General features: G+C 40.3%; 1 protein-coding gene across 1 annotated transcript; it reads right to left on the reverse strand.

Moving 5' to 3' along the window:
- Positions 1-4,897: 4,897 nt before the first annotated feature.
- Positions 4,898-7,342, reverse strand: LOC147464621 (uncharacterized). Its single transcript, XM_086509806.1, has one exon. It carries the CDS (start codon positions 7,043-7,045, stop codon positions 5,129-5,131), a length of 1,917 nt encoding a protein of 638 aa, XP_086365932.1. The 5' UTR covers positions 7,046-7,342; the 3' UTR covers positions 4,898-5,128.
- Between the last annotated feature and the right edge of the window lie 5,812 nt (positions 7,343-13,154).

Consider the following 13,154-nt stretch of genomic DNA (forward strand, 5'->3'; position numbering starts at 1 on the left):
CAATGGCTGTTTCAGTCGCTTAGAATTGGCCGCTTAGGGTTAGCTGCTTAGGTGTTAGTACTTCACAATTTGACTATTTCAGATTGCTTAGGGCTAGCCACTTAGGGTTAACGGCTTTAGATTTGGTCGCTCTAAATCAACTTAGTGTCACATTACTTTAGCCATTTCAGTAATTCGTTCAGGGTAAGCTATTGGGCTATTTTAGTCTGCTTAGGATTTAGAGCTTAGGGCTAATTTCTTAGGTGCTAGGTCTCCGCAATGTGGCTGTTTCGGGCCGCTTAGGTAAAGCGACGTTTGCTTTGTTTGCTTAGAGTTAGCCACTTAGGGCTAGCTTTTTAGGTTTTAGTTCTTTGCAATTTGGCTGTTTCACGCCGCTAGGAATTTTAGGTTTCAGTGTGACTGTTACAATATTAGGGTTTGTACTAGATCTACATGCATTTTCATGTAGACATGGGTGTGTACTTATGTTGCACCCACAAATATAGGCATTGACCAATAAAGACGAAAGTATTACCTGGTGGTCTTGATCTCCGTGCATCTCTAGACCGAGGTGTATTGGGATTGGGCATAGATAGAGAATGTGAGGTAGTTTACACTATTATCTGCTTATGGTTTGGTCGATTAGGGTTAGTCGTATGAAAGACGCTTATGGTTTGGACGATTAGAGCTAGCGGCAAATGGTTTGGCCGATCACGGTTTGGCCGTGCGAAGAAGCTTAACACCATATTAGTGAATTTTTCAATTTTCACTTTCAAAATGAGCTTCAAATTTGACCACATGGCAAATCTTGGTCAATGTTTGAGAGGGCTCAAAAGAGCTTTTCCAAGTAGTACCTTATGGAGGGATGTGGTTTTGAAAAATAGTTTGAGATTTGTCCATATGGCCAAATCTTTAAGACATCGGTGATTCCCAAATTGGCTCTAATTAAAGTCTCAAACTCTCTAATAAGTGTTTTATGGTTGGTTGTTACGATGTGGTTGTGTTTAAATGGTTAGGATAGAAAAACGTAAACAGACTTCAAAAACAGCTTGTGCACTTCAGAAACGCAAACGAATTTCAATAATGCAAACATATTTCAGAAACGGACTTTAATAACACAAATGGAATTCAAAAACGCAAATGGACTTAAAAAAGCAAACGGCTCTAAAGCGGGTTATGACATCATTTGGCCATTTCAGTCTGCTTAGGACTTCAAAAATAACGCAAACGGACTTGAGAAACGCAGTGTTCGACCATTTCTTGGTCTGCTTAGGGCTAGCTGCTCTAAAGAGATGCTGCTTTAAATAGAAGCTTGGCGTGTTTAAAATTAGAGTGCTCTAAATTATAGCATTCTATTTTAACACTAGGGCTGTGTGAACACAAGACACTTTTGTGGCTATAAGCAACCTTTTTGTAAATTCTTGTTCTCATTAACTAAAAAAAAACTCATCAAAAAATTTTGGGGATTTTTTCTCAAGGCATATAGAAAGTTGAAAAGAATATAAATAAATAATTTCATATAAATTTAGTATTCTTCTAGAGCCATCTTGTAGGTGCAATCGAACATAAATTGCTCTAAATATTTGATGTTCCATGTGACCCCTTTAAAACCTTCAAAACATATTAATTTTTGTTTGAAAAATACTTGGACATGTACATAATAAGAATCCATGCATATACTATTTTTAGAAAAAAGTCTGTCAACTTGTTTTAGGCCTAAAAAATGTGTATGTTGTCAAATTTAAAAGCCAATCTTGTGGCTTTTTACTATTTTTAGAAAATTATGTTTTTAAATTTTGCACGTTTCTAAAATAAATAGTATACTAAATTGTTCCCCTATACATTAGGACCTCAATGATATCTTATGGTCATGGTAATTTCTTACAAAAACAGTCAGTTTTAAATCCAATTTTATAGAATAAGGTGCCAAGACACTATATTGTGGCTCTAGCCACTTAAGTGGCTCAAACACAAACCTATTGTTAATGTTTATGACAATAGTGATTTGATAATTTGTTGCATCATCTATATATTAATTATGGACGATAAGATGGTGTGTCCTTGTGCACGATGCAAGCATCAGATCTTTCAAAAACAAAAGATATGTGATTAACATATCACAAGAACGGCCTCTTCTCTATAGATCAACTACAAGATCTGCATTATTGATCTCATGGTCCGGAGGCAATCGCTTAATCCCCACAAATAGATAATGCTCCAATCTCATCATAGAGGAGGTGAATATCAAACGAATTGCCACCGGTGGAGTCCACCCCACCAACACTCAATGCCACATTCCAAGAAGTTGAGATGGAAAAAATGTTGGATGTGTTTTTTGACATGGACCCTATCATTGAAAACCAAGGTGGCAAAAACATTCAAAGACAACTACAAATCAAACTCAATCATGCCGTCCATATCGACGGCATGAGAGCGACTATAAAGAAGGTGATATAATGTAGACTCTTGCACGAATGCCGCTTTACAATGGTGTAAAAATTATAGTTCTTCGTACCGCTTTGGCAATGCTTAATCTGTACTCTATTTATGGGTGGTCTAACACGAGTGTCATAGAGCTTATGTAAATATTCTATATACTAAGCATCGATCCAAAGTTCAATAATCTTGGGGTTTGATACAATTACTATATTGAAATCAAAGTATGATTACGATTATGCTTCTAAGTTCATGTTATGGTCATGCTTGTTTCAATTGCTCTTTGGTTATGGTTTTGTAATCATATTGTGGATATGCTCTTTGGTTATGGCTTTGCAATCAAATCACGGTTATGGTTTCATAATTATGTTGTGGATATGCTCTTTGGTTACGGTTTTGCAATCAAGTTATGGTTATGCTTTTGTAATTGTGTTGTAGATATGCCCTTTGGTTATGATTTTGCAATCAGGTTATGGTTATGGTTTTGTAATCAAATTATGGTTATGCTTTTGTAATTATATTGTGGATATGCTCTTTGGTTATGGTTTTGCAATCAGGTTATGATTATGGTTTTACAATCACGTTGTAAATATGGTTACACTTTTTGAATCATGTTACATTTATGGTTTGAGAATCTTCATATCGTTATGGTTATGGTTTTCAAATCATGTTACAATTATGGTTTGAGAATGTTTATATCATTATAGTTACGATTTTCAAATCATGTTACAGTTATGGTTTGAGAATCTTCATATCGTTGTGCTTATGGTTTGGGAGTCGAGGTTAAAGTTATGACTATGCTTTTGGAAGCTTGTCATGTTTATGGTTTCGATTTTGTAGTTTTGTTATACTTATGATTTTGCTAATCTATACTAATTTTGGTTATGGTTTTACAACCAGATTATGGTTATGGTTTGATAATTATGTTGTGGATACGCTCTTTGGTTATGGGTTTGTAATCAGGTTATGGTTATGATTTTATAATTATGTTGTAGATATGCTCTTTGGTTATGGTTTTGCAATCAGGTTATGGTTATGGTTTTGTAATCAAGTAATGGTTGTGCTTTTGTAATTATGTTGTGGATATGCTCTTTGGTTATGGTTTTGCAATCATGTTGTGAATATGGTTACAGTTTTTGAATCATGTTACATTTATGGTTTGAGAATCTTCATATCGTTATGGTTATGGTTTTCAAGTTATGTTACAATTATGATTTGAGAATGCTCATATCGTTATAGTTACGATTTTCAAGTCATGTTACAATTATGGTTTAAGAATCTTCATATCGTTGTGCTTATGGTTTGGGAGTCGTGGTTAAAGTTATAATTGTGCTTTTAGAAGCTTGTTATGTTTATGGTTTCGATTTTGTACTTTTGTTATGCTTACGATTTTGCTAATCTATACTAACTTTACTTCTCGCTCTTCGGTGCCAAAATGTAGGTGGAGTGAGGTTGCTTTTGCACTTTTTCTTTAAGCAGAGAGGGTTGGTTTCTGGTGCTGCAATACATGCAACATCAGCTACCAGTCCTAAAAAATTATAGGTTTTGGTGTCGGTATGGTTGTCAAAATACACGTCGGAATATTGTTGCTTGTACCAACGCTTGTTTAGCCGCACACATCGACGCTTATAACACCGGGTATACCGACGAATAATAGACCATCGCAGATACCGATGCTACTATTCCGATCCACATACCGACGCTTTTTATTTTTAAAACAAGTTGTAGTGTGATGGTGGCAAGTAGTTGGTTATATAAATGTCCTTTTGCAAAATTTTGTCATCAAAGATGTGGATGCATTTATTCTTTTGGAAAAAACCATCATTGTTTTTTTTTTTGGGGGCGGGGGGCAACTCTTCGCAACTTGAATGTGTTAAGCTTGATCACTATCTTTTATGACGTATGCAAGCTACATCCACACACATTTATACTGGTAATATCATATCAAATACTAGTGTCCACTAGCCTTTGCACTACAACATGAAGAAGTTCACCGATAATAAAAATTGCTTTTCTTATTCATCCAAACATACTCAAGTTATTTTGCAGCAAAGGACTCGATGAGTCACAAGGGTACCAAAGTAGCTATTACTTTCTTACATGTGCGAAGAAAAGGCAAGAGGAACAAGTCGTTTGCCTTTGAGTCGTTTGCACCAAACCGAGACCCAACCTTTTTTGCGGCACATGGCTGTGAAGAAATTTCAAGCACAAAAAATGTACAATATAGAATGCCAATAGAATATGATCCATTATAAGCATTGAAGTTTCCACGTGTTTGTGAAATTATTGAACAAGAGTACCGTCCATATTCAAGAACCTCCAAAATTGGAGGTCCCCCAATTTGTGGAGTGGCCACTATCGTCATGGACGGTGTACGGTGGACCATTGAACCTCCATAGAACAGATTCTCTGGTTGTGGTAGGCCATGCACAATATTTCCATGTTTGATATGTATACTTTACCTTGAACATGAGAAGGCGTGTTGCTAAATCCGCGTCCGAACTGGCCACTTTTCAAAATGTGTATCATATTACATGAATTAAACGGAGATGATTATTAATACTTCATAACATATACTTTTATCTAAACAGTAGAGGGGTAGAGGTTTTTAAATAGATACAAAGTGTAAATAAAACATGCATATAGGAGTACTACTAATAATCTCTGGAACGCACATAATATAGAGAGCTTTTGACAAGTAACGGCCCTGGGATTACCCCACATCCTTGACACCAACATACCACACAGCAGATGCTACCATGGTAGCAACCATGTGGCAGATTGCAGTGCTTTGGTTATGCGGCAGCTTCGATGCTCGGCCGAGCACAGTGAACCAGATTCCACTTGTGGCAAGTAGCACCTCAGCCAAAAGTTTGCTCCACCTTGGCATAACATCCATGTATGCAAACACTGCTGAAAATACGGAGCAGAGGAATGTGAGACAAACGCACACACAAATTTGTATCCATGGGTATTCTCCTGCAGTGGTGATTTTCTTGTTCCCCTCCTTCACTATGGTATCTCCTTGATAAGAGTAGTGGAGACACTCCAAGGCTGCGTGCTGGGTGACCTCGAGGCTGAAGGTCGGGTGGCGCATGAGGGACAGCCCTGCTGCCATGCTCGATGCGTCATCCTCTGTCTTTGCAAGGATGTCTGAAACAAATCCAAGGTATTTGGATGATGACATTGGAAGATTCTTGATGCGGCAGTCCTTCCCTACAGAACGCCGCTCGTAACGAGTTTCCATAAAGATGCCGATTAACTTGCCTGAAACTCTTTGGTAAACGCCGTACAGGGTACGAAATGAGAGCCCTGTAGCCACAATGGTTGCCAGCCACAACATGCCGTGCCCCACTACGCCCCTAGGTGCAAACTTGTCAACCTCGAGTGAACCATAGAGCCAGCCGCTGCCAATCAGAGCCACCTCCACCAAGTTGAGAAGTAGGGCAAGCAAAATTGACATACTTCTGTTGTGCCTGCAGCTGGCAGCACATGGAAGAAATGCATCACCAGCGACGTTAATAACATCGCCTGCCTCTGATTGAAAGTGAAATTTCACTCTGTCGAAACCCAAAATGGACAACAGGAAATCATCCCCTGCAAGTGCTTCGGCCCCAAGCTTGGACATGACCATCCGTGGGGTGAAAAGCCAGACAGCCAAACCTCTTCCTGAAGCTGCACCCATGAGGCCCACAGCCACACAAACCATTGTGTGAACAATACAGTAGAGAAGGGTCGAACTTATCACCACAAACCTGCGGTTAGATGCAAAGCTGCCTGTATCCATCTGAACTGACACATAAGGCTGCATGGCGACGCCACTAGTATGCAAACAGTGATAAGAGGTGACGTGCCGCCCAATTCCTCCTGGTGAATCTTGAACTTCTGACGGTACTTCAGTCACCATTGCGCAGCGGGTGGGTCTCTTGGGCTCCATTAAGGCCTCGTCACATAGCAGTTGGGCTATGGCATCGATGAGCTGATTCGGGTTGCCATTTTGCTGGCCCTGTTGCAGGGAAGCTGCATAGTAATGCTGGACAATGGCTTTTAACCTATCTTCATCTGGGAAAGGAGAGTAGGTACCAGCCATGGAGTCTGCAAAGCGGGTAGTGCAGAAGTCGAAATGTCTGGGGGATTGGGTCCAGTAAGCAGCAGGCGGGATGCGAGGTGTTGATACCTGGCGTCCAACAACAAGAATGAGCCATCTCTGGCGGCCCACAACCTCAGCAAGAATGGCCACGTGAAGGCATGCCTGCCAGAGCTGATGAGGGTTGAACCAGCATATCAACACCACATCCAGGCGTATGGCGGCCCCATTGTAGCCAGGGGCCATGAGGTACCATTCCCCGCATCGGAGCGCGGACATGGCTGCCTTGGCCCTCCAAAGGGTAGTGAGGGAAGCAAAAATGGAGGTGAAGGCATTGCTGGACTGCAGGACAGTGCTGGATCTGACGCCAATCCCTACAGCGCCCCAGAATGCCACGATTTGAGATGACCATGCAGCCGTAGCAGAAACAGCCACATTTTGAGCCAGGACTGGCCTGGGAATCCATCCAGTGCCTGCAGCTAGAGCTGCGGCTGCCAGTAAGCTGCGCTTCGCCCTTGACGGTCTGTGCTGAACCCCTCTCATGTAGAAGAATACGTCCCTCTCTGCGTTTACTCATCTTGTATAATCGAAGGAAGGGGCTTCTTGTAAATGACGGCGAATCTACGTCGTACGTACCTTCACGGACTGTGGGGTAGCCATGGCCGTGAGTCAACAGGACGGGTTCGCCACTATCTTGCCTGTTGACGAGTCTCCGGCGCACCCATAAGCGATCAAAACACGAATGAAGTCGAAGAAGACAGTAAAATCCATTGCTAGATTTAAGGTCAAATTCTGGGGCACATTTTTAAGAACAAGATAACAAACTTGAATTTCTGTATGGTAAGAGTCCGATCGTAAGCGGGGTTAGAGAGCTTCTTTGTGTAAGAGAGTAGGAACAGCAGGACTCAACAGTAATGAATTTGAATGGAAATGATAAGAGACTATCATAGGAACTCAATACTGATAAGGGCAAAACTCTTACATGAAAATGAACTGCTTGCGAGGCTTTTTATACAATGGCAGACAAAAGGTGCCCTTTGGTATTATTTAAATTAAGGGATAGGTTAGGGCCTAAATTATGGACAAATGATTGAGGCTAGCGGGTGAGCAGATTAGAAGCTTTTCAATGTATTTGCCCGGGTAAGCTTGATCCATTGACTGTAGGGTTCGTGGAGTACTTGAATGCCGAAGAAATAGGTCATTGGTCCCTTGTCAGTGATAGGGAACTCCTATTGGAGACAGTTGATGGCGCAAAAAACCATAGTTTCAATGGTGCCATGAGCGAGATGTCATCGACAAAGAGACCAAGAATTTCAAGTCCATCACTAGAACACCACATATAAATATTGAAGTCAACTGTGAGGCGCTCTGAGGCACAAGCGACAAGGTAGTTGTACAGGCGCGTATACCATTCTCTAACAGATTGCTTTAGGCCATGGATAGGCTAATTTAATTTTCATACATAATCAGGTAGTGGGAATTGGTAAAATGTGGTGGATGTGCCATATAAACTAGCTCATATAGTATGCCATGCATAAATGTCGTTTTGATATCCAAATGATTCAAGGGCATATTAAATTTTGTAGTGATAGTGACTAGTAGCAGTCATGCCTTGAAGAGGTGGGTATGTGTTGAAATAGTCAACGCCATACCTTTGAGTGTAGCCGTAAGTGACGAGGTGGGCTTTGTAGTGCTCGACCATGCCGTTAGGGAGGTATTTCTTCTTGAGGAGCCACTTGCATGTGATGATATTGTGGTGTTATGGAGATGGAACAAGATCCCAAGTGTGACCTTCCTCTAGGGCTTGAAGTTCGACTTGAATTACAACGTGCCAAAACTCACCTTTTCTAGATGATAGAGCATAAATGACGAAATAGGTAGAATATCTTCTCGAAACTCAGGCGGGGCATTGGAGTGGAGTTCTGTTTGAAGAAGTGTGAGAAGCTCGTAGCAACATAGATGTTTGCTAGTGAACGCGTGTGAACACGGCTACTAGAAGTGGCCTAATCGGGGTGCGGCATGTATGGTGAGGAGTTGGAAGATGTGTAGTGTTAGGGGCTCATAGCCCTAACAGGTAATCGACACAAGAATGCTGCAGTGTAGAGAAAAACGACGCAGGAGATTGCACAATACACCATGAAAACTACAGACTGTATGAACACAAGAGACCATGGCTAAGCAAGATAAAGTACTGCTCTACCTTATATTCATCATCAACATCCGACTACAGGCCCAAAACAACACTACGATTGCAGGAAGACTCCAAACTGCAAAACTGCCGAGTGGTTACATCCGAAAATTCCTCCATGCCATGTGACCATTCGTGTATTTCCAACTACCTAGGCATAAAGACCTTGTGTAAGGTTTAAAGCTAAAACCTTAGTTAAAAGTCCAAAAAGATAAATGCCCTAACACATCAGGCACTAACACCTGGCACACCCGGTGGGCAATGTTTGCAAAACATTGTGAGAACCCACAAAACCCTTGACAAAAAACATGAAAACCAAAATGAAGTCTTGCTTGAAGTTACTGCTCCTGAACACCCGTTTCTTCAGTTTTTGAGCTATTCCTCTTGACTGTGCATCCACATCCCCCAGCTTCCACCACTGTAACATCAGTAAGTGGATCTTTTGACATTGCTTTAGCAAGTTTCATAAATGGGACTTGAAATTGTTGCTGATCATCTGTGTCATCATTGTGTGTAACTGGAACTGTAACTACAACTTCATCTTGAAGCGCTTCCTGAACTGTAGACTGAACTTCAATAGCAGTAATTCTTGCAGTCACCTCATCTTTAGTTGCTTGCCATTGGACTCTCAGCATCCTCTGCATTGAGTATCTCATCAACAATAGACAATACTGGATCTTTAAAGTACTGTGGTCCACTTGCAACATCTGCTTCTTCAGCTGCAACAATTACAACTGGAACTGTGACTGCAGCTTCAGCTAACTGTACCTGAACTTCGGTATCAATTTGCTCCATTATCACCTTGAGCACTCTGTTGTTCAGGTTCATCATGTTTGTGCTGATCCTCTTGCTTTTGCAACTGCTCAAACTGTTGTTTCAACTCATCATACTACCTCTGCACTAACAAATTCTCCTCTTTGGCTTCTTCTTCTTCTACAAAGATCTGATATGGCTTACTGACCACATCATACTTCATGACTTTGATTTTCTCCCAAACTCCCTTCATGTACTCCATCATTTTAGTCTTCATTTTCTCCACATCTCTTGAATTGAGATACCTTCTACAAAGTAGAAAACTCTCCTCTTCTTCAAGTGATTTCAAGTCTTTAGGCCCATTTTCATATTCAAGTACATATCCAGGTTCAGGTTCAGGGTTAGGGTCAGGGTCAGGTTCAGGTTCAGGTTCAGTTTTCCCTTCAAGAAGAATGAAGAAAGATTCAAGGTAGGATGCAAACTTTGCAACCATTAGACACTGCCTCTTGAACACATCCAATATCTCTGCATGTAGATGCAACACTTGAAGACCCGATTTAGACTCTGTATACCAAAAAATTGATTTTCTTGAGAATCTCGATTCAGGAAACACCAAAACTGATTTGCTTCTTCATCAAATTTATATGATTCAAAGCTCGAAAATAAGAAGTTGAGCTCTCCTTCACACATAAAAAACACCACCAAGATGTCTTGCTCACATTTCTCCTCAAAAACATAAAGAAATTCACTTTCTAGTTGCAAAATTGTCCAATCAGTGATATCTCCCAAAAATTGAAAACTTTTGACTTCTGCTCCCTGAAAAACTTCCCTTATGTCATCAAGCATGAAGACATAAAACCAATAAGATATAAGAATATCAACATTATCTCCTCCATCAGCAACATCATATAGAAATGTAGAACCATCTTCAGGAAAACCCACTTCACCATCATCAAGAACTTGCAAAATACTTGTGTAATCATCAGTCAAAACCATCTCCTCAACATCAACAAAACCATTGAAATCAAAAACTTGGTATAAATCATCAAGAATATCATCACGAAATTGAACTTCATTGAAAAAAATGGACTTCCAATCTCCATAACTGAATTCGCAAAAGCATCGACATCATAAAGATCATTGATGACAACATCATCATTCAAGACACCTTCCATAACATCAAGGTTTGAAGAAGACTCCATATTCACGATTAGAGTAAGTTGAAGATTCAAATCCTCAATTTGATTAACCTTATCGAGAGAAGTTGTTTAAGAGCATCATGAACTTCATAACAATAAGAAATATGGAAGTCAACTTCAGTTTGAACCTAAGAAATCTCCGCCATCAATGATGTCTTCTCTTCTTGAAGTTGATTGATTTTGAAAAGCACTTCATTTGCCGCAGCCATACTTGAATGCCTCTCATTCTCTAGCTCTAATAAGAGATTATTGATCATCTCCGCTTGAGAAAGAACAAGACTTTGAAATTCAGCAAGTTCAGGGACATAACTTCTTTGCAAATCAGTAATCTGCGGATCAGGGACCTGAATTTTGAAACTTTGTAAATCAGGGACCTTTGGTATCAAAACTGGTAATTCAAGGATCTGAAAGTCAAGATCCTTGCAGTCTTCACAACCTGAATAACTCATATCCACTCCTAGAAATTGGCTTTCAGTCTTCAAAACTCCAAAAAATTCTTCTCCATCAACACAAACACCTTCCGGACTGTCACCTGTCAAATACTCCTCATCAAGATTCATAAAAAATTGATTCATCACATCATCCTCATCAGATCATCCTCATCAGTAGCACACATTATGTATTTATCTATCTTCAGCTCTTCCACTTCATTACACTGAAATCTGACGTCTCCCTGAATTTCGACCTCTTCAAGATTGATGTCAAATGTTGGTATATGGGTTTGTATGGGATATTGGTGGATTCTCTCGCTCACTCCCACTTGTATTCCCTTCTTCGTAATCGGTAATTATTCTTTTGGGCAACTTGCCTTCTCTTCCTGCAAAGAGGTGAGTCTCTTCGATGTGAGGTTTGGGGATAGCTGGCAATCCTCTTAGCTCCTTTGGCTCATGAGTTGCTCCTAGCTTCCTCTTTCTTCCTTCATCATCTTTTGGACTTCATCTCTCTTGCATTGAACAACATATCCATCTTGAGTCAACTTTTCTCTTCACTAATCTAAGTATCTACAACTTTGATCCCATATTCAAGAACATCAAAATTAGGTTGAAAAACTTCAGGTGCTGAAAAATCAGATTTAGGCTTTGAAACTTCAGGCTTTGAATTTGCATGTGCCTGAAAAACTGTTGGTAACTGAAAATTGACAACGTGATTTTGAAAACAATAACAGGATGTTAAAAACACCATTGAGAATCATCATCACTAAGGTAATCATCAAACTCATCTTCATACTTCTCTAAAATACATTCACACGCTTTTTGCAACCTTGATATTTGTCATAATAACTAATATCTAATTCTCCTAAATGATTTTCTCATGTTAAAATGATCATTTAATATGGGGAAGTGCCAGGGGAGAAAAAGCTAGAATATTGGTTAAGTTGGCAGACCGGCCACAGTAGGGATCCAAAGGGGGGTCCATCTCCAAAAGAGCAAGGTACAGCAATGGGATTTAAAGACCCTAAGGTTCAGCCCATTAAGACTTCCAAAATGCTAAGGTTCCAAAAATCAAAGGTTGTGTCCAATTGTTAAGCTTAGGAAAATTAGATGCTTTGTGTGTGTGTACAAAACTCTTCATGGATCCTACAAAGGAGGGGGCGAGCCTTGCAAGTAGAGGATGAGAGAGAAACACACGCACACATTCACAAGCCTCCTTTACACAAAGGGAATGAGGGACACATGCCAGCTCCCTAGCCCATATGCCCACAAGGTGCACTCAAATTCTATTTGATGGCCATGGAGGTGGACCAATGAGAATTAGGCTAGAGTAAATCTAGTTTCATTGATTTAAAAACACTTAATAAAAGAACCAATAAGAATTAATCTCTCTAGAAGACTATTTGACAGTTTCCCAAGGGGTCCAATGAGCATTCAGTAGCCCAATGGCTTGCCTGATTCCTATTGGCCACAAGAAAAAGGGATCCAATGAGAGTTTAGTTACATTAATTAATTACCTAAAGCTCTCACAAAAGGGGAAAGGGGGACACATGTCAGAAGGCTATCACTTATGCTCCTTAAATCCTATTGGCTAAGTCTGGAGAGGTCCAATAGGGTGGCAAATAGCAAGAGGGGTCGACCAAGAGAGAGAGGGGGCTGAATTTTCAAAGGCATTATTGCATAAACACTCACACTAACTCATGTGTGAAGCAAGAAGACTCTCTCTCTATCCTTCTCAAGCTTTAATGGAAATCTTATCACCTACTCCAAGCTTGTGAGAAGGGAGGCCTACACCAACAACTCTTGGCTTTGTGATGCAAATCCAACCAAGAGCCAAGATTCAATGCATACTCACCTCCTCTACCATGCTAATTACTAAGCTAAGCCATACTAATATCAGTGCTTATGTGAGGAGATGTACATCTCTCTCGTAAGACTACTCCTTCTTCCTCTCAATCTACTCTCATACCCTGCTAGCTCTCACCATCTTCGAAGGTGTGTGAGGTCTTGGGTCTGAGACCATGAGGGAATTGTTTTATATGTGTTTTGCGTAGTGCTTGAAGTTTCCATCTTCATTGCAC

This window comes from Adiantum capillus-veneris, chromosome 1, assembly GCF_014529385.1.
Source record: "Adiantum capillus-veneris isolate H3 chromosome 1, ASM1452938v2, whole genome shotgun sequence".
Taxonomy (NCBI): Eukaryota; Viridiplantae; Streptophyta; class Polypodiopsida; order Polypodiales; family Pteridaceae; genus Adiantum; species Adiantum capillus-veneris.